Source organism: Onychostoma macrolepis, chromosome 08 (assembly GCF_012432095.1).
Source record: "Onychostoma macrolepis isolate SWU-2019 chromosome 08, ASM1243209v1, whole genome shotgun sequence".
Lineage (NCBI taxonomy): Eukaryota > Metazoa > Chordata > Actinopteri > Cypriniformes > Cyprinidae > Onychostoma > Onychostoma macrolepis.
Genome location: NC_081162.1, coordinates 8,840,564 through 8,861,362, shown reverse-complemented (window position 1 = coordinate 8,861,362; position 20,799 = coordinate 8,840,564). Strand labels below are relative to the sequence as shown.

At 36.0% G+C, this 20,799-nt stretch overlaps 2 protein-coding genes across 15 annotated transcripts in view; both read left to right on the top strand.

Moving 5' to 3' along the window:
- The window catches only part of LOC131545309 (membrane-associated guanylate kinase, WW and PDZ domain-containing protein 1), a 74,065-nt gene extending 69,050 nt beyond the window's left edge, over positions 1-5,015 (top strand). For 5 of the 9 annotated variants that reach the window (XM_058784005.1, XM_058783999.1, XM_058783997.1 and 2 more), the window contains one exon: positions 1,051-5,015. In XM_058784005.1, the coding sequence (XP_058639988.1) occupies positions 1,051-2,147 (1,097 nt within the window). In that variant the 3' untranslated portion in view covers positions 2,148-5,015. The remainder of the gene's footprint in view (positions 1-1,050) is intronic. The other 4 variants (XM_058784002.1, XM_058784000.1, XM_058784003.1 and 1 more) reach the window with 2 other exon arrangements.
- Positions 5,016-6,027: 1,012 nt separating this feature from the next.
- Positions 6,028-20,799, top strand: part of iqsec2b (IQ motif and Sec7 domain ArfGEF 2b) — a 68,247-nt gene continuing 53,475 nt past the window's right edge. For 4 of the 6 annotated variants that reach the window (XM_058783991.1, XM_058783989.1, XM_058783992.1 and 1 more), the window contains exon 1: positions 6,028-7,771. In XM_058783991.1, coding sequence (XP_058639974.1) covers positions 7,326-7,771 — 446 coding nt within the window. In that variant the 5' untranslated portion in view covers positions 6,028-7,325. The remainder of the gene's footprint in view (positions 7,772-20,799) is intronic. The other 2 variants (XM_058783990.1, XM_058783995.1) reach the window with 2 other exon arrangements.

The window sequence follows — 20,799 nt, the reverse complement described above, 5'->3', positions numbered from 1 at the left end:
TCTTCACTAAAGAGGGTGACAAAAGACCAGAGTGAAACCCTTGAAATACTCTGGAACATTGGTTGTGATTGGTTTTCAAAACTCTATAAACCATAATTGACTTTCCATCTCACTTGAACTAGAGTTTCTGAAATATTTTCCCATACAAGTCCTGTCTTCTAAAATCTGTAACAAAAGCAATGAACTATTTGTAACAATGTTGTTAATGTTTAAGAAATGTCATATATACACATCATGTTAAAAAAATAAATAAATACAGCCAGTTACCAAGACAACACTTCCAATTTTCATTAAGTTTAACCTGATGTACTGAAACAACTAAAACTAATACTGAAATAAAAATTTATAAAAACTATTAAAATGCCAAACACAACAAAATTAATAAAACTTAAAAATTTAAATAAAACAAAAAATAAAAACAGTAACTATACTAGTATCTCAGTGATGCTAAGGGGGCATTTACACAACACCGTTTTCAACTTTTTATGCATTTTGGCCTTTTATTTACATGACAACGACAGAATCTGCATCTGTGTAAACTACAAAAATGTGAATTTGTGAAAATGGTGACGTCATGCGTATTATGTGTTCAATCTATAGGTACAGAATGTGTGCATGTGCGTAGTGTTTCTTTACAAAATTGACATCGCTAACTACTGGCCTGGCATGAATAATACAGTGTTTTTAATCATTTTTGGGAATCCATGTGAACAGAGATCGTTTTGACAGTGTTGTCCTCTGTACTCTAAACTTTTCAAAAATGTAAAGTGAAAATGTTTTCATTTTCAGGACCATCGTTGTTGTTTATAAGTAGCTACCCTGAAATAACAATGGCCGCTATGAACTCTCATTGTAGGAAAAATATCTATATGATTCCTTAAAAATTCTCCTGTTGTTTTCTATGGAAAAGCAAGTCTAGAATGTAATAATGTTACATAATCGGGTGAGTAAATGATGGATATTCATTTTTGGGTGAACTATCCCTTTAATATTTTCTCTCCATTTCTCTTTTCTCTCCACCATCATCTGTCTCTAACGCTTCACTCTCAGACCGTGATCACGTCACAGCCGTCTCCTCCTCACCCCAGGCCCTGCAGTCGGGTTTGGCTACAGTGAGCCGTCGCCGAGCTCAACAGGATGCCACATCCAGCGTTCAAAAACCAGGGAAGACCAACCGAGAGCGGATAGAACAGAGGGAGAGGGGAAGTGACGGAGGAGACCGCAAGAGCCCTGACAGTCTCGAGGGCGGCAGTCAGGGCAGGGGGCAGAGGCCGAGAGACGAAAGGAGGAGACGAAGGACACAGAGCTTGTCTAGAAACACAGGACATAGTGATGAAAACATGGAGGGAAGGGTTGAAAGAGTTGGGAAAGAGAAGGAAAAAGGTAATGAGAGAAGACAAGACAGGTCAAGACGGAGCAAGAGCGAGGAGAGGGTGAGACGGGTGGAGAGAAAGAGGGAAAAAGACGAAAGCAAGAACACACAAACTGTCAATAACCAGAGACTTCCTGAGCCTAAACTGCAGTGGGAGGACGACAACGAGGAGGAGAACGAGTGGGAAAGAGAGACAGAACAGTGGATGAGAGCGAGAGAAAGGCTGAAAGACAAAGAATTGCAGAGGGAGGAGAGAAAATCGCTTACTTCAGAGAGCGACAAGGAATGGGAAAGAGAAAAGGATGAGAATAAGGAAGTGCTTGAGTGGGAGCTGAACAAAAAAACTGAACGAGGGATTCCAGACGAATTGAATGTAGAGCGACAAAGTGAAAACAGAGCAGAAACGAGTTTCCGTAATCGTCTGCCTTATTTGGGCGTCCGTGTGTTGCCTTCGGAAATTCAGCCCCGCCCACTTCAACCCTTATCTGGCCTCTCATTGGAGCAGCCAGTAGGGGACTCTGAATTCAATCGAACACCATTTGCTTTCCTCACATCTGCGCCGTCTGAATACACAGAGTCCGAATCAGGAGCTAGTGTGTCTGAGTGTAGCGTTTCTGCAGCCAGTATTTCTGGTCTCTCAATGTATCTGAATGAAAGCCTTAGCTTGAAAACCACACAAAGGGCCCCGGGGCCTCCACTTCCAGGCCCCTGGCTCAAACCCAGCTCACGTAGGCTCATTAGAGAGGTTGAGAAAGGTGGAGGAACAGAAACATGATTTAAGTTGCAAAGGCAACCATCACTATTATTATTGCTTATACTTAGGTTTAAAGTCGCGATGAAACGGAAGTAGCGAACTTCAAACTTTCGTATGTGTGGCGTATATCTGATTGAAATGGATTTTTTCGAAAAGAAAGAAATGTAGGATGGGGACTTGGTAAAATATGTTGGTAGTTTATTGGATGGAGGCAGATCTGAATATGAGTTTACAGCTGATTGTAAGAAAGGGGCGGAGCTTAAGTGGACGAAATCTAGTATACCGAAATTTTGCTAATGTGACTGCACCTAAAGAGTATGCTTTTTGACTTGGTCAGTAAGCAATTTACATAAATGTACATTTAGCAGGCACTTTATCCAAGGTGACCTAAAAATGAGGAAAAGAACAAGCAGTTCGTGCCAACAATATTCATAGTACACAATGCCAAGTTTACTGCAGAACCATCCAGAACATGCTTGGAAACACAATTGCAGCCATCCACAGCAATGGAGCATCATGGTGGTGAGTTTTGCACAGGCAAACACCACTTATAGGACATTATTATTATTATTATGGTTTGGTTTTTTCCTGCTCATAGAAGCAGTTTTTGAACACTCCCACTCCAGCTTGCTCTCTCAAGCCTTTCTCTCTTCTTCTCTTCCACTTTGTCCTCCATAAAGAAAGTCTGCAGTTACCAACACAACATCTTTTACTTTTGTGCCAGACTGTTTGTATAGTATGTTGACTTTGTATGCAACAAAACTATCATGTGAAGGGCCAAATATTATATTTATCTTTCATACTAGCTTGAGTCTAGTTTTAACCTTTAGCACAGCCGGTTTTCTCTTCAGTTCCACTATTTGGATTCTCTTAAATCTTTAAAGTCTCCATATAAACCAGCAAATAACTATATGGTGTATTATTACATTGCATTAGCTACTAAATTATATACTAACATTCAAAAGTTTGGGGGCTGTACTTTTTATCTTTTGATATTTCTAGTCATCAATGCATCTTGAAAAAATATATATATATGTCACTTTCCAGAAAAACATTACACAGCACGTGTGTTTTCAACATTGACAATAGCATCAAATCAGCATATTATGATTTTTGAAAGATCATGTGACATTGAAGACTGGATTAATGATGCTGAAAATTCAGTTTTGCATCACAGGAATAAATTGCATTTTAAAATATACTAAAATAAAAGTAGGTTATTTTAAATTGCAATAATGTTTCACAGTATTGCTGTTTTTACTGTATTTTTGATTAACCGTGCAGAGTATGAGACTTCTCTAAAAGAAACGTTTATAAAATCTTACCGACCTCAAAACTTTTGAATGATAATTTAGCCCAAGATGTAATGTTGGAAACATTAACTTTGAATAATTTGTGCAACATTATGAAATAAGCATTATCCCAATCTCTGCTAAACAGCTTTTGAAGGATGATTGCGTTATTTAGCATTCTTGTGAATGATGTGTGTACAGTTTGTAAACACTGTTAAGAGGAGATATATTTGTCACACTCCCAAGAGTTCCCCTGAAACCCTTATGCTTTATTTTTATGCATTTGTTCATAAATTATTCTATTTATTTTGTGCCCTCTGGGTCTCTGACATCTCAGGGAGCAGATATATAAACTGTAAGATATTTTTTTGTACGCCCCCATACACCCTCAAAGTGAGCCTTACTGCTGCCTCGGTAACAAAAGACTCCTCCTGTCTGCTGACCTTGGCCTCTGTGACCTCTGAAATCTCAATTAAGTTCAAATTAAATGTCACATGATTCATATTTTTAAAGGTTTTCCTTCTGGCATGGTTGTATGCCATTTAAAAGGGATATAATATATTGACCCATAACACATTTCTCGCAGCTATCAAAGTATGATTAACACAAATACAAAGATTAACTCTCACTCCAACTTCTGCAAAGAGAAATCACAGTATATATGAATTTCAGATGAAGTATCTGTGAAAACTTTAAATGAGATTTAACTATGAAACATGAAGTGTAATTTATAGAAAGAACAAAGTAATACTTTATGAAATGGTTCTCGTACTGCTCTTGGCAGGTTTGACCTCGTCAACCAAAAAGGACTGAATGTTTGTACTGAAAATATAAATTGGAGTTTGCGATACTGAGTGGCGTTGTGCCAAGCCTGCAAAACCTCTTTAGTTTAATGCACCCAGGGTCTTTATCTTTATTGATGAAAGCTTGCTAGTAAACATGAGAGAGAGGTTGACTGTATTATGCTCTTGTTAACTGTAGCTTCTTAACTGTAGATATACTGATGATATTTTAGCATTTAACCTAAAAACTGTGCCTACTACTTATTTTCCTTGATTCATTTTTTGCTGATCATTAAGTTCCTAATCTGTCGTCAAACCAAAACACCACCCACAATTGTTCATTCTGTGTGTCATACTCTCTACCAGAATATACGCACATTTAAACTATGCATAAGATGTTGCCATTTTAACCCACAGCAGATAATTGGGACAGCAGTGTAATCTGTGCAGCCCCAGCAGGCCTGGGATCAGTGTGTTAAAGTCAGTCTGGTGTTGGTGGTCCACACATCTTTAAACATATCATAATATTCAGAGTATGAGCCAATGCCACATAACAAGTCTACACTAACAAGTTCAACATCTCTATATTTATTACATGTTCAATCTGAAAGGTCCATTTTAGAGTCTCACATTGTCTTTATGCCATACTAATGTCTATGGCCATATGTACCAATTGTAAATATAAATAAATATAAATATATTCTAATTATATATACATATAATATGTTTCTATTATGATTATATTGTTATAATCCATTGTAACCCAAATGCAGGTAACAAATTATATAAGAGTTATAATAAAGATTCATGTATCTACCTGAGATCAGTTGTGGCCTGAAGTGATTTTTTCTTGCTTGCTTGTTTGTGTGTGTGTGTGTGTGTGTGTGTGTGTGTGCGCGCAGTGCTACATGTGGATGTAATTTCTGCCCTGAGCAGTAGATGACAGCAAAGCGTATTGAAAAGTACTTCATATAAAAAAATATAGAAATAACAGTATGGTAATAACTTGACTTTACTATTTGAGAACCAAAAACAACTACTGCTATTATTACTGCTGATAATTATAATAATAATTATTTTATTATGTATATTATGAATAAATAATAAAATATTAGATACTTTTAATAGCCTAGTTAATGTTTTAATGTCAGTTTTGAAATCATAAACATTTTCCAGTTAATACTGTAATAATACTCGAATACTGTACAATACTGCCATGATTATCAACTAAATTTGCTTCATGATTAGATTCAATTAACTAATTGCTGCAGGTTGGCATCACATTGTACTTAAACTGAAGGCAACAGAAAATTAAGTTTTCAATTTTAGAGGTATATAATCTTTTACATTCTACATTTCCCAGAACACCATTACAATTATTATTATTTTTATTATTAATTCCTGCTGGAAAGTCCATTTTAAGATGGTAGTTTTGTTTTAGCTGGTCTAAACTGGTAGACCATGTGGAGAAACTGTTAGCTGAACCAGCTAATGACCATCTTAGTCCAGCTAGAAACCAGCTACTATGATCCAAACAAAAACAAACAAAAAAAAACAAAAACCTGCCAGTTTCCAAATAACTGATTTTGTTCCATTGAAAATAACGTAAAACCACTTTCCTAATATGAATTATTTGACAATAACTGTGGTCTTTTGGCAGAGATATTGTAACCATGGTAATTTCTGTAAGGCTACTGAAATCATTTACATATGTAATATGTTTGTGTGATTCGAGCTTCATTTGTTGAAATCTCTCTCTCGTGTACTGAAAAGATCTTGCGTGGGTTGGCTGTGTGTCGAGCGAAGGAAAGACTAGTTTAACGCTTCTCTGCCCGCCAGTGTCTACCGGATCTGTCAGGTGAAAACCGCGCTCACGAGCCTGAGCCTCCGCGAGACCGTCTCCAAACCGTCAGCGCGCCTCAAGCGACCAGCAGCCGCTTACTTCGGGAAATACAGAAGAGCGCCAACTTTACAGCAGGTGGTCCAGCTCTTAGATATACGTCTGGGAAAAGTCTGTTGTATGAGAGAAAAGACAAACGCCGTCTTAAGCGACGTAGTTATTCAAACTCGACTAGCGTCGAGATTAAAACAAACAAACAGACGAGCAAATTGTACGAAGAAATCGGAGAGCTCGAGATGAACTGAAAGCTACTCATGAAAATGGGTTGAAGAAAAGAAAACGCCGTTAAAGAGAGGTGTAAGTAGGATTTTTTTAAACGTGGAGCCATATTTGTACATTTTATTTTGAATATATAAATCACTGACACTATATTGGAGAAGAAGAGGAGCGCGCGCCCGGCGCGTGCAAATGTGTCATAGACTTTTAATGTGTCAGTCGCGAATTGCTCTTCTGCTGCCTGTATGAAGGCAGTTTACTGTTTTGAGATGTTGGACATTACATTTATGGTTCAGTTTTACAAAATTTAACTTTTCTGTTATTGAAGAAAGCTCTTTCTTCACGTTATGTTTACAGTATGTTGTCTTTCTCAAGCTATACAGATTTTAGTGGATTTCAGGGATTAGATATATATCTTTTTGCTGCTGTTCCCCATTTTCCACTGTGCTACCTCAGCATGTGGGATTTGTGTGTAGCACAGCAAATCTCAAGATGACTGGATTTTATAATGACTGGGTTTGTGGAAACGGTGATCTGTAGATGTTATTTCTTCTGACTGTAATATAGCCATTTATTTACATCACCTATGATTTCATTTCATCAAATGGATCTTTTTGTCTGGAAAAGCTATAAGCTGATGCCCAGAACAGTTCATGTCTTTTTTTTATTTATACGTCATCTTTCTTTACTAACTTGTTGAAGTACAATCACTGCAGCTGAGAGGATGCAAATTATTGACCTTTAAACTCCTTTGCTGAGAGCTGCGGTAACCACCCATACTTTTTTTTTACAATTGAAGGATTCATGGATGAACGTTAAGATGCTGTCGATGCATATAACATTGGTGCTTTAAATGTTCTTTGCTGGTGTTTTTCAGTTGTTGAGACTCAAGTTGCAATATATAGGATAAAAGACATTTCTATCAATTTTATACCTTCAGGCTCTTTTGTTTTATCTCCCCCCCCACTGAACTTATCAGGTGGGGGGGGGAAGGGGTAAGGCCCAAACCATGGAGTCCAACCCAGACAGCCCGAGTCGGGCTGTGGAGTATCTTCTGGAGCTCAATAACATCATCGAGAACCAGGCCAAACTTCTAGAGACGCAGCGTAAACGCATCGAGGAGCTCGAAACGCAGTTAGACCGAGTCAACCAGGAGAACCAGGACCTGCGGCAGGACCGGACCCCAGGAACCGAGAACTCGACACAGAACCACAACTACAACCAGAGCTCAAAGCCCAGCCAGCCGTCATCACTACCAAACCACAATGCTGGAGGTGTCCATCAGAACAGCAGCAGTAATATACCCTCGTCCACGGTGCCTGGTCCAGCTCGACGGACCCAAACCAGACTGACCCGAGGCCTGTCTTGTGGGTCAGCCCCTGTCGAGAAGGAGAGAGGACGACTGGATCGAAATGACAGCTCTGGGACCAACAACACCTCAACACTACGGAAACAGTAAGTGCCTCATTCCCTTAGTTAAACCTCATCAGGGTGGATCCAGGTTATTGGATGTTCGGGCCTTTTGTGCTATATTTGTTTTGTGAGGAGAGGTTTAGGCTCAATGCTGATATGAATTACCAAGCCTGGTCAACAAAAAAGTGTGTGGCAGAGATGACAACTGAAGCCTTGCATTTAAGTCATAAATAAGTTGATTTTAAGAATTTCTGAGACTTTTTTTTAAAACTTGGTTGACTTGATTTCCAGCAATTTTATATATATATATATATATATATATATATATATAATTATATAAAAAGAAAAGAATATATATATATATATATATATATATATATAATATAAAAAAAAACAAACAAAAATATATATATATATATATATATTTATATATAAATCTAGATTTTTTTTCAAGGAGTATTATATGATATAATATATCATATCTCAGTAGCCTGTTTATTTACTATGGGGATATTTTTATATTAGAGACATTTTATATTAAACAGACACTTACAAAAAGAAAAACATGCCTAAAATTGTTCAGTGTTTTTATTGCTTGTAAATAATAATAACAACAACAACAATAATAAATTGTATTAATAATAATATATCAATATAAATAGTAATACTAAAGTAGTAGTAATAGTATTATCATTATTGTTATTATTATTATTGTTATTATTATTATAATGCATAATATTAAAGTGCACGGTAATTTAAAAGGATTTAAAAACTTATCCTGAAACAGAAAAATTGTTAGACTTAGAGCCAGATTTACTAACAGCTTGCGCCAGGGCAAACCATCTTTTGGCGTTATACTGTCAGGATTTACTCAAGACGCACAGTGAAGAATTAGCGCTGAAAAGGTGTGGACACAGTTATTTTTGCTCCTGACCTTATTGAATATGCATTTGTAGGAGTTTCCCTTTCAAACGCAAAATTTATGGGAGGAGAGTATCAAAATTAAACACGCAACGCGATTTACTAATGTTTGCGCATGTCAAATTACTGGTGTTTGCGCCATTATTTAATGCCCCAAATAAGCATGTCTTAAAGCAGGCGGTAATTTGCGCTGCTCTTGATTGCGCTGGTCATTATGGAAATGATCTGGCTACGTCTGTGTTCTTTAATGTGTGCATTGTTAGTAAATCACCCGCAGAATTTTCCCCTCCATCAGCGCTTTTATGGAATTGTGCTCTAACGCTAATTTGCCCTGTTTACTAAATCTGGCCCTAAATCTTGAAAAACTTGACACTTGTTAGTTTGAGACTTGGATTCTGTGTCAGAACGCATTTCTTCTATTTTGGGGTTTATTTTGGGTGTATGGGTGCAGTTTGAATAGCACATTGTAAAACACTTCCTATAGAAATGAGACCTACATTTTTGTGCGAGGGAAGATGCTCTGTGTTATTATGATATTATGTGTTTGGCAAAATCCCAAACTGTGTTTGGGTCTTTGGAATTCAATTGAAATACCCACTTCTCTCATTATTTTGTTTGCCTATTTTCCTCAAGCTTTATGCTTCCTTGTTTTTTTCATTTCAGCAAACACTCAGAGTTTGTTGTTGGTGGGTGAAAGGTTAACTATTCTGCAGATGTTTTTTCTGCATCCTTGGGTGATCCAGGCGTCAACAAAAGCAGCAGCTACAGAGCGTCAGACTCAGCGTGTTTCTTCCTCTCTGCCTCATTGAGCTCAACCCGCTACCCAACTCATATAATTATGTTTGCTCGCTCATCGCCGGCAGCTGCACAACCCCTGTATTCTGTACTCAAGTGTCTCGAGAGCTCTCAGATCTGTTCATCTTCTGCCTCGTTCATCCTTGCTTGTCTGAAATTATTGACTAGAACAATCCATCACTCTCCTTTCACAATGTTGAATCATCGTGTAGTGAAAAAGCCAAAATAAAACTAAAATAAACCAGGATGATTGGGGGAACACAGGTTTCGTGTTTCTCACAAGTGTTCAGTGTGATGTTCAAAGTTCAGATTTGGCACTATAATTCACATCAAATGCCATTTCTAAGCATTTCTATGGGGTTGCAGATACCCTTGAACACTGAAAAGAAAGTTTTTTTTCCAGCAAGAATTTCATAGCTTGCTGTATTCATCTACCTTTTTACATGGGGGATACATGTCGTAAGATGAAACACCAGAATTGATTGACTCTAAAATATCAGTTTTTGTCTGCTTTACTGATCGTTGTCTGATGGTCCAGCTTATTTTATTGAAAACTAAATTTTGAACAGTTTGTGCCCATTTACAAAAAATAATTCACTGATTAGTTTGCTTCATAAGTCCCTGTGTGGCTTTTCACTTTTATTTATTTATTTATTTTATTTTTTTAATAGAAAAACACATTTAAAGTTATAAAACTGGTGTTTATCACTTATGTTTTTGTTTTTTTATGGCTCCACCCCATTAAACAAAGTCTTCCCTTACAAATTGGTCACACTCTTTCAATTGAGTGAAAAAAGGTGTAGAAACAGTTTTTATTCAGAAATGATTAGTACAATTCACAATTAATTACCAAGAAACAGAAAGTATCATTGAATTAAACATAACATTTTAAAGTACAAAGACTAAAATAGGAATAATCTATATCTTAATTAATCTTAATCAGTAATATTTGTTGTATTTACATTCAAACAGTTTTCACTCAGAAACTGCCTAGTAGCCTAAATTTCACAAATAATTACATTACAAAGAAACGACAAGCAACACATTGAATAAAATGTGCAATATTTAAGAAGAAAGACTGAAATAGTATTTTCTTGTAATGCAATATCTGTTACTGAAAGTTGTTATTACAACTTGGAAAAATCTTTTTACAGTACAAAAGAATAATTTCACAAATCACTCAACACCAGAAGTGAATGCTAATTCTTGATGGTCTGTAATAAATGTAATCAGCACTTATTATTTGGTGGATTTCTAGACTACACTTTCAACCCATTTCATGTGTTAATTTAAAATAGGCATACCTGTATTTATTCTATTTTTGAAAACCAAGAAGGTTTTGTTAGCAGATTCTCAGTTGGAGAATTCATTTGTTTGGTGTTACAGGCAAATGGTAGTCACTGACTGACTTTCTCGCTTTCTCTTTCTCTCTCTCTGCATCCTTCTCCTCCTCTTCGCCTCCTCCCATGGGGCCGTTAGTCATTAGTAAGGAACACATATTATTTATTTATGTGGGTGTAAGACTGTGCTGATTGGCTGGGCAGTTTGTTCCAGTACTACAGAGATCATAGCGGAGGCAGCAAATGAAACGCTTCCATTTTTGTCTAGATTTATTTGAGATCCTTTAATTAGCTCCTTCACTATGATGCTTGTGCTCCAGCGTTTAGCATAATGACCTCAGATTTGTGACCTCATTGGCACTTTCAAACCTGTTATAATGGCCATGCCGACTAAAGGTTTCCTTAATTTTAGGATGCTACTGCACAATATTGTAAAAACAGATACAGATAAATATGTAACGTGCCTTTTTTATCTAGATTTTAGGTTATCAACATGTGTTTAGAAAGTGTCACCAAGAGCAATTTTAGGGTTGATAGGAAGCTGTTATGGTAACACTTTATTTTAAGGACCAATTCTCACTATAGTTGCTTATTAACATGCATATTGCTAGCATATTGGCTGTTTATTAGTACTTACAAAGCACATATTAATGCCTTAATCTGCACGACCATATTCTAGATCCTTTAATCCTACTCCATACCTAAACTAACTACCTTACTGACTGTTATTAAGCAACAAATTAGAAGTTAATTGAGTCAGATTCATAGTTCATAGTTCGTTAATAGTGAGAATTGGAACTTAATGTGTGACCACTTTTATTTTTATATTTTAATTTTAGTTAAGTTTTAATAAATACTGTATGTGCTTTTGTCAGAATTGTACTGGTCACTCTTTTTATAACAACTATAATAAACTAGGGAATTTAAGCTTCACAAAGAATGAAGAAAAGCATAAAATATCATAAAATAATCAAAAGTGGTCCATCTGACTGGTGCATTATTTTTCAAGTCTTCTAAAGATAGCTTTTTTATGACAAACAGAATGACATTTAAGTAATTTATTCACATAATCATCCCCTTCAGTGTGCTGTTAACTCCTGCGACCTGTTCCTGAAATATGGTGCACTAGTCAAACCAAGATCTACTTTTTTGACACACATGCTTTTTTTTCTTCTTTTTTTTTTTTGAGCTTCACAGCCTCAGTTTTTGTTCACTTTCATTTTAAAAAAAGATTTTAAAAAGAAAGTTTTCCCCCTCCCCATAAGAGTGTCATAAAGTTTTGAGGGGTGAGTAAATGATGACAGAATATTCATTTTTAGGTGAATTGTCTCTTTAATGCATTCATCCTCAACTCCAGTCTATTGAGTTATTTTTAAGAGCACTTTTCGGCCATTAAGGAGTCTTCATTTTCTTTCCCAAAGCATGAAGCATGTTATTCCTGACATCATTCTGCTTTTTGAATCTGGTCTCATCCCCTTTTCACACTCATCTCTCACAATCCCAGCATCCTCTTTTCACTGCTTCAGGTCAGAGGTCATTCTTTATTCATATCTGCTCTCCGCTTTTTCCCCTTCCGTGCTCTTCTCTTTCTCTCTCTCTCTCTCTCTCTCTTTCTTTTGATTCGGTCTCTCCATTTATGAGTTATGAGCTTTTTTTAAACTCTCTCTCCTCATGTTTTTAGGTGTCTCTCTCTCTTTTCATGTGTGCCGCCCTCTCCACCCTCTCTGTGGCCAACAGATGGAGAATCAGTGTGTGTGTTCCACCGTTTCTCTTTTAGAGTCGAACATGCTGAGAGAAGGTCTTTCTCTCTCACTCTCCGTGCTCCTCCATTTTAGCTCGCTCATCTCCATGTAGTCTTACAGTAAATGCTGTATTTGTTCGTCTCTCCATCTTTCCGTTGTCATCTGACTCTCTGTATCTGCATTAGGTCAGGGTTGTCCAGCAGGTGTTAATTATTGACCCATGTTGTGCTTTTGGCGTGCTTCTGATGGCTCAGACTGTGTGCCAGCCGTCTGAACCTCTCTGCTCCAGCTGACCTCTGCTGTCTGTGTCCTTTGGAACAGCTTTGAGCATTTGCAGTTTGACAACATGAAAATAAGTTTGACCCTTTTTACTTAAACATCCTTGCTCTTGTTGTAGATGATTCATCATCTTTGTTTTCATAATTATTTATCAACTTTCTCAACCTTTGAAATGGCATAACCAAGAGGGGAAAAGTAATGTGATCTAATGATATCATTAGGAATCGGTCACAACGGTTGACTAGACTTTAAATGTGTCGTCTTTAAAGCATTGCTGCTACAGCCACACACACATTTCATTTGACTGTCCATGTTCAGTACTAGCAGACTGATTCATATTCAGTGAATATGATGAGACATCTACTTCTACATGTGTGTGGTTTTAATACTTTATCTGATTCCTGAGCTTTTCCGCTTAAAATGCTTGTGCTGTAGAGTTAATTTTTTCAGGGGCCTTGCTTCCGGAAGTATTTCCCATTCATGTCTCCTATTGGTATTTGAAAAAAAGTCGAAGAGTTAAAGAGGTATAAAGTGAATCAAACATTACAAATTCTAATTTGAAGAAAAAATGTATTTGAAAGTCAGAGAGAAAGATAAAGGTACAAGACTATGTATTTTTATGGCTTATAGGAAGGAAAGAACTACAAACCATTGTGAATGAGTACAAGCATTGCGAATGAGAATCAAAATAAATATGACGGATAAATATACAACTATTTAAAGATGTTGATTATGTTTATAGAAATAATAGATTTTATGTTTATTGCAAAATGTACATATACACAAACATATGAGTAGTTTGAGATCGTAGGAAGATTCTTTTACGTCATTTGCTGTGTTTCGTGGGAGTGGGCAGGGAATTCTGTTGTTAAACATTATTTTAAAAATAAGTTGAAATAATGCAGAATTATGGCTTCAATGATCCATATGCCATTGACTAACTTCCTCTGAGCTCTTTAAAAGGTCTGAAAGTTATCATTACAAATCAGTGCTCTAAATGAATGGCATTTTTACTTCTAGAACTCGACGGTTGCTCTCTGTTGTATTGAATGTACCGTTTTTAATTTTTAAAATTTAATTGATGTAATCAAACTTGGTCCAAAGGAGTTTCTATGGTTTCTATTCATTTTCTTTGTATTTGGGGCGTCCCCTCCTCATGGCTGGCTTCCATTCAGGTGTCTGGATGGTGGTTTGAATTTACATGTACAATGTTAGGTTCCACTTTATATTAGATTGCATTAATTACTAAAAAAGAATTGTTTAGTACAATTTGTGCTCATTTAGAAATTAGGTATGGGTATGGTTATGTTTAACTGTGGGTTACGGGGTAAAGGCAGGGTATAATAACATCCAGTTATAAAAAATATATATAAGTATGATGTAAAAATGTGTATGTACATAACTAGTGTTGTCACGGTACCAAAATTTCAGTATTCGGTACCGATACCAGTGAAAATCCACGGTTCTCGGTACCAATTTCGGTACCACATGCTAATTAAAAAACATTTTTAATAATAAAATCAAACAAAAATAAAATGTACAAAAATCAATGCCATTCTTTATACTTATTTAAATTGTGTTTCAAGTTTTTACGCAAGTAATAAAAGTATGAAAAACAGTAAACAAGTTTCACCCAAATTTAATTTGTCTTTTAAATAATGAAATTTAAACACATTTAATTATTTTGGTAAATAAAGGGGATTTACTATTAAAATTAAAATATGGAAGAAATGTTGTGTGATTATTTCTTTAAAAATAAATATTTATTAATTTTTTTTCAACAGTAGTAATAGTATCACATACATTCTACTAAATAATAGTAATATATTTCTGGCACAATGTCTTTAAGATAAACTTTTATTTTGACGGGTTGCCGTGAATATCTTTAAATTTCTGTGTGTAGCTATATGATATGACGCTGGTTTTACTCAAATCAAACGGTAAAATGCTCGCGAAGTGACTCTCAGAGCAGTTCTGTAGATGTTGTTTATGTATTTATGTCCTCATTGAGACATCAGATGCTGAAATCAACGCAAGCATCACGCGCACTTCGGTGTGTGTAGTAAAAAAAAAAAACGCGTCTCTGCCATTCATTCATTCACACAGAGAACATGCGGGATTCATATTTGAATCGACTTTTGCGGCTTAATATTTACAGATACTAGTCCATGTCGCGATTTGATTTAAGTGCAATGATCTACTTTTGATTAATTCATCCAAACTTTGACAAATTCCGTGACATTCCGTGCTAAACTGTAAATTCCGTTTTTATAACTGGATTCCGAGATTCCGTCCGCGTTTTCTGCATCGCGCAAATAGGGCCGTACTTGTCAAGAACCGGGTTGACCGGGTACTCGGTACCACCGGTACTTTAAAAAACCTGGTACCGTGACGTTTTCATTTTTTAGTACCGACTTGGTACCGAAGTACCGGGTCTTTTGACAACACTATGCATAACTATGTAAGTGCATTGTATCAAATGATTAATTTAAATGTTATCTTGGTAACACTTTATTTTAAAGTGTCCTTGATACACGTTACATTACTATAGTGATAACGATAAATTATGCATAATTGCATGTAAGTAACCCTAAGCCAAACCCTAATCCTAACCCTAACCATATAGTAAGTACATGTCGTTAATTAATATTACTCAGTACATAAATGTATAATTACACTTTAACAAGGACACCTTAAAATAAAGTGTAACCGTTATCTTTATACAGTATATAATATCTTATAATCTTATAGTAAAGATATGTGGGTCCCAGTGTTAAACATGTCTGTAATCATGTGTAATCGCATGTCTCTGTTAATGCAAGTGTCTTACGCTGGGTATTGCTCTGACCTCCACCTAATAAATTGTACAGGATAACAAACAAACAAAAAAAGAAAATATTTAAAATAGTAAAATATGGTAAATATAATTACATGTAATTATGGTTCAAGCTGGACCTGTCAGTTCAAAGCCAGACATTGCATAAATAATGGAAATCATCGCTAAATAATTGGCTGCTCTTTAAAAGGTTAACAGCAAACAGGGTCAGGGTCATGTTGAAGTTGTTTGAACTTTAAGAGCCATGTTAACGCATGTTAAAGCATGCAGTGTGGCGCTCTGTGTGACGCTTCTCTGCGTGTAGTGCAGTGCACTGGGAAATGTTGACATGAGGGCCTTTACACAACTCAAATTTGCTATCGGAAACAGAAAGAGAGCTTCTAGTTGCAGCAAATCTAGTCATCAGTGTTAATTTATTAAGATCATATTTTAGTGTTATTTAATTCATTTGTTTAAATATAGCATCTGAGTCACATGATCACACATTAAATTGATTCTCTAAGCAGAGAGGAGCATGTTCATATAATTATGCCTATCACGGGGCTTCAGGTGTATAAATAGCTGACTATCTCACGTTTACTGCCAGTTCTTAATGCCAGCTTCCTATTCAGTCCAACCTCCCAACGCCTGTTCATTATTCAGCAACAAACCACCTTGATGAGCGACAGTGTGAACTACCCTGGTTTGCAGTGCTAAGCCAATCATAACAGAGATTATTTACATAGAGAGTTACACTTTATTTTAATGTATCCTTGTTTATTAGGTTTTAAGTAATATTACATGCATTTGCTATAAGGTTAGCATTAGGGTATGGTTCTAGGGTTAGTTGCATATAATTATTCATAATATACTGTTAATACTATATTAATGTGCAATAAGGACACTGTCAAATAAAGAGTAATATTGTTGCAGAAGTAAAATCAGCGGTTTTAGTTCTGAGGATCAGATGGTGGAAAATGGACAAAACTAAATGACTAAAAAAACTATGTTTTGGTGCAAGAAACCATGATTGTGTGTAGTTTGTGATCATCCCATAATGCGGCATATGGAGGATTTCTGTTTGACATTTTGAATGCACTATATTTACTCTCAGGGTGGGTTTCGCACCACAGGTAACTCATCACAGCTGGTGTGGATGTTTAGTTTTACTCTGCATTTAAGCTCACATAATTTCATTAAATACCACATGAACACTAGCGTGAACGATTATCACCATTTTTTAACTTGAACATGTGCTATTAATGGCAACCAATTTCCCCCCATCACATTTATATTGTACTGTGTAATTCAGCTTGATTCTGCATGTGGGTAGTTATAATGTGTCCATGGACTTTATTTTTAAATGCATTTATCTTGTGACTTGTCACAACGGCTTTGTACCAGCTTTTTTCTGTACTGGTTCATTTTAAATGGTCACAAATTAATTTTCAGAAGAAATATATTTCATGTGTCTTCTCAATATGGGTTCATAAAACATGCATGCATGCTAATTTTAAAACAATTAGCAAAATGCTGTTTAAAAAAGTATGTCACACCACAGGACATAACATAACTTCTTAAAAGTATGTGAAGTCAACTGGAATTGTGCAGTAAATGGAAAGAATGAGTTCAAGAATGAAAAGTGCGTTTGACTTACCTGTATGTCAGACATCCTGTCAGGGAGTCCGACACACGCAGTATGAGAGTGTTTAATTAGTGTGACCTGAGTGTAATTACAATGAGCCAAGGGTGTTAATTACCGCTGTGATCTTTATTTATGTAACATTTGTGTGCTCGATATGAAATTCAGCTAAACGTTCATTTATTTTGACCTATCAGGTATGGGCAAACAAGATTTTGTTTTATCTGTTGAACTGTTATTTATATTTATGCATTTAGCAGAAGCTTTTATCCAAAATGACTTACCCTAAGGTGGCAGGTGCATTTTTGTCTCTTTTATTCTTTCTGTCAGGCAAAACTATATTAGAAAAGTTATAATACACCTTGCAAGTGACATGACATTGATGTTGTAGTACAAACAGTGTGGGAGGACTCATGCGCACGTTCAATACTTAAGGTTAATGAATATTACAGGTAACAGTGTAAATGTGCCCACATATTCTGTGCTGAAGGCATTGCACTATTGTTATTTTCCAACTCTTAGTGAATTGAAAGAAGCCTAATTAATTACCCAACACTGTTTTCATTTCATACATTTGCATAATTACGATTTATTTTCATATTGGCATTACTGTTTCCTAATGCTGTGCTCACAGCAGGTCAGTTATGCAAGATCTTAGCATGGAGCTGACAATCACCAGCAGAAACTCTCACAATGCGCCGGGGAAGACAAGTTGACAGGATTTGCTCTTTAGGCTTGAGTCTATGTCTTCGAATTTGCTATTTTTATGATAGTTTCTTCCTCCTTATCTGTCTCCGTCCCTCTCACACATATACACAAACTCACACACCTGTCCTTTCCCATCTTGGTTTATTGAATGCGCGTGGGCAGTTTAATCGTTAAATATATGTATTATCAGATAGGAAAAGGCTTTGTTTCATTGCTGTATCAAAGAATAGCTCTGTCCTTTTCTTCTTCCATCTCATTCCATGTGTGTGTGCTGAAGCAATGACTCAGAGTAGGAAATGAAATCACGTTTTCTGTTATACCCCACTGTCCTTCTTCCTTTATCGCTCCTCCATCTATGCCTTATCTTTTCTTTTTACACTCAAACAGTTTGGCTACAATGCAGCTTACTTAAATAGATTTCTACATTTTCTGAAGGAAATATAATTGAGTATGCCTGTGCAAAACTCATTGCCACAATACTTTGCTATATGGTTGCTGGGTGTTCTGGTCGTTAGTAGATGTTTAATTAAATAAAAGTTGCCTATCCTCTGGTTTTACTATTGTATTATATTCTCTAGAAATGGCTTTGGTTCCTCCTTCAATGTAAGTATATGGGAGTTTAGCCAGTTTTCACATCATCTCTCTTCAATAAGCCACACAGTTTGAGGTGTCATTCATGTCAGTAGTGCAAACAGTGTGAGATGAGTGTGTTCAGAGCTACTGGATGGGTTTAGTGTGGCTCTGAGGGACACAAGACAAAGATAAAGACAGCTCTCGCTTAGTCATCGTTCAGTAGGGGTTTGTTGGTAATGTGTAGGTATGTGTGTGTGTGCCATACATGAGAAAGTTTCAAATTAAGTTTAGTCAGTTTGAGTAGCATTAGAGTTAACAACCGTTTTAGAGCATCTAATGTCAAGTGGAGCTGTTGCAGTGAGGCAGCTCTTAGTTGTGTTATGCTTAGGCTTCTGTGAAAAACTATCGGTAATAATGCACTTGCTTTATAGGGAACACATTAAAACACAAGTACTTTTTGTTCCTATTTCCCTGCTGTGAGGGACAGAAATACAGTCTGTTCATTATGCTGCACTGCAGTGTACCTGGTTGTCAATCACTCAGCCTTTCAGAATTGCTCAAGATGTCTTTGTCATAAATGTCAGATGATTCTGCATAGTGCAGATTCCATTCTAAATGGAATTTTAACACTCTTGTAAATGATTACTGATCAGAGAAGAGTCTGTTTGATTTAAGCTTCTAATGAATGTAAGGAGTTGGATAGAAAAGGCCATTAATGAATCTACCATCCATAATATATATATTTTTTATTTAGCAAATCAAATGCTATAATTCAAAATGTTTTTAAAATAAGTCTCTAAGGCTGCATTTATTTGCTTACAGAAAATCTGTAATATTTTGAAATATTATTACAATTTAAAATAACTTTTCTATTTTAAAATATATTTTATTCCTGTGATCAAAGCTGAATTTTCAGCATCATTACTACATGTCTTCAGTGTCACATGATCCTTCAGAAATCATTCTAATATGCTGATTTGCTGCTCAACAAACTTTTCTTATTATTATCAATGTTGAAAACAGTTGTGTTGCTCACAGGGTGGCCGCGGGTCCTTAAAAAGTCTTAAAATGTATTAAATAAAATTTTGCTTAAAAAAGGCCTTAAAAAGTCTTAAAATGTCTTAAATTCAGATTCAGTGGGTCTTAAATATCTTCGGTCTCATAACCGCAAAGGTTTCACCAGTCTGACGGACCCAGGGACTGTTTACAATCATTGGACAGACGGAAGATTCCCCCCGTAGTTACTGCTTCATCAGAGAGAGTTGCGGTCGCAAAATGCAGGTCGAACACCACCAGCTCGCTGACAAGCCTCCTAGCTGCTTTAAATGGGTTAATGCAAGTTTACTGAAAAATTGCTCGAGGATTTTACTTGCCCGACGGGACAAATAAAATTGATTAAAACTTAAGTGACATTTTATTACATTCAGCGTAAACGGCGATTGATAATGGATAGTGTGTTTCTGGTATCAGTGTTGCGCTGTTGAGGCTCATGCTGCCTGTCTCTGTGAGAGACTTATATTGAGAAATCAAATCAAATGAGCATAACGGCAAACATAAAGAAACTCACAGAACGAAAATAGTTCCAAACAAACATCAGAAGTATTGCACATTCTCCGAGCAGCACTCGCATGTTTGTTCCTGAATGATTCAGTGTTTTGAATGAATCGGTTGAATGAATAAGTGACTTACCGCCACCTACTGGTGGTTTAGTTAGTTTAAAAGTATGCATTTTTCCACCAACATTTCTTATTTGTATATTCAAAATTTTTTATTTAAAACATTAATCTCATAATATTATTGCGGTTGTAAATTTGTAGGGCAAATTATTTAATTTGATTGCTAACAGCCCTGTTGTGTATATTACATTTCTTCATCAGTTGTAAGAATTTGAAATGAAAGATGCATACATTTAATAAGGTTAAAAAATATTGGACTTTATGGAGGTAAATAACAACCTGGGGTAAATATTAAAAACATGCAGATTTAAATATGTAAAAGCTGAATAGAAAACTGATGAAAATATTGCGTCATTTACACCACCAAAAATATTGCTGATGCGGAGCTTTTGAGGGATATTTTGTATGGGATATTGTCTGCAGATATGAAAAGTTCTCTGTATATCGTAATAATAAATAGCATTTTTGACAGCGATGATATTTTGTTTTCTTTTTAACTTTAAAAACACATTAAATATTACATTTACATATGTAACTGTCACGGTGCACACAGCAGGGAGGAACGAGGAACACGTAGAC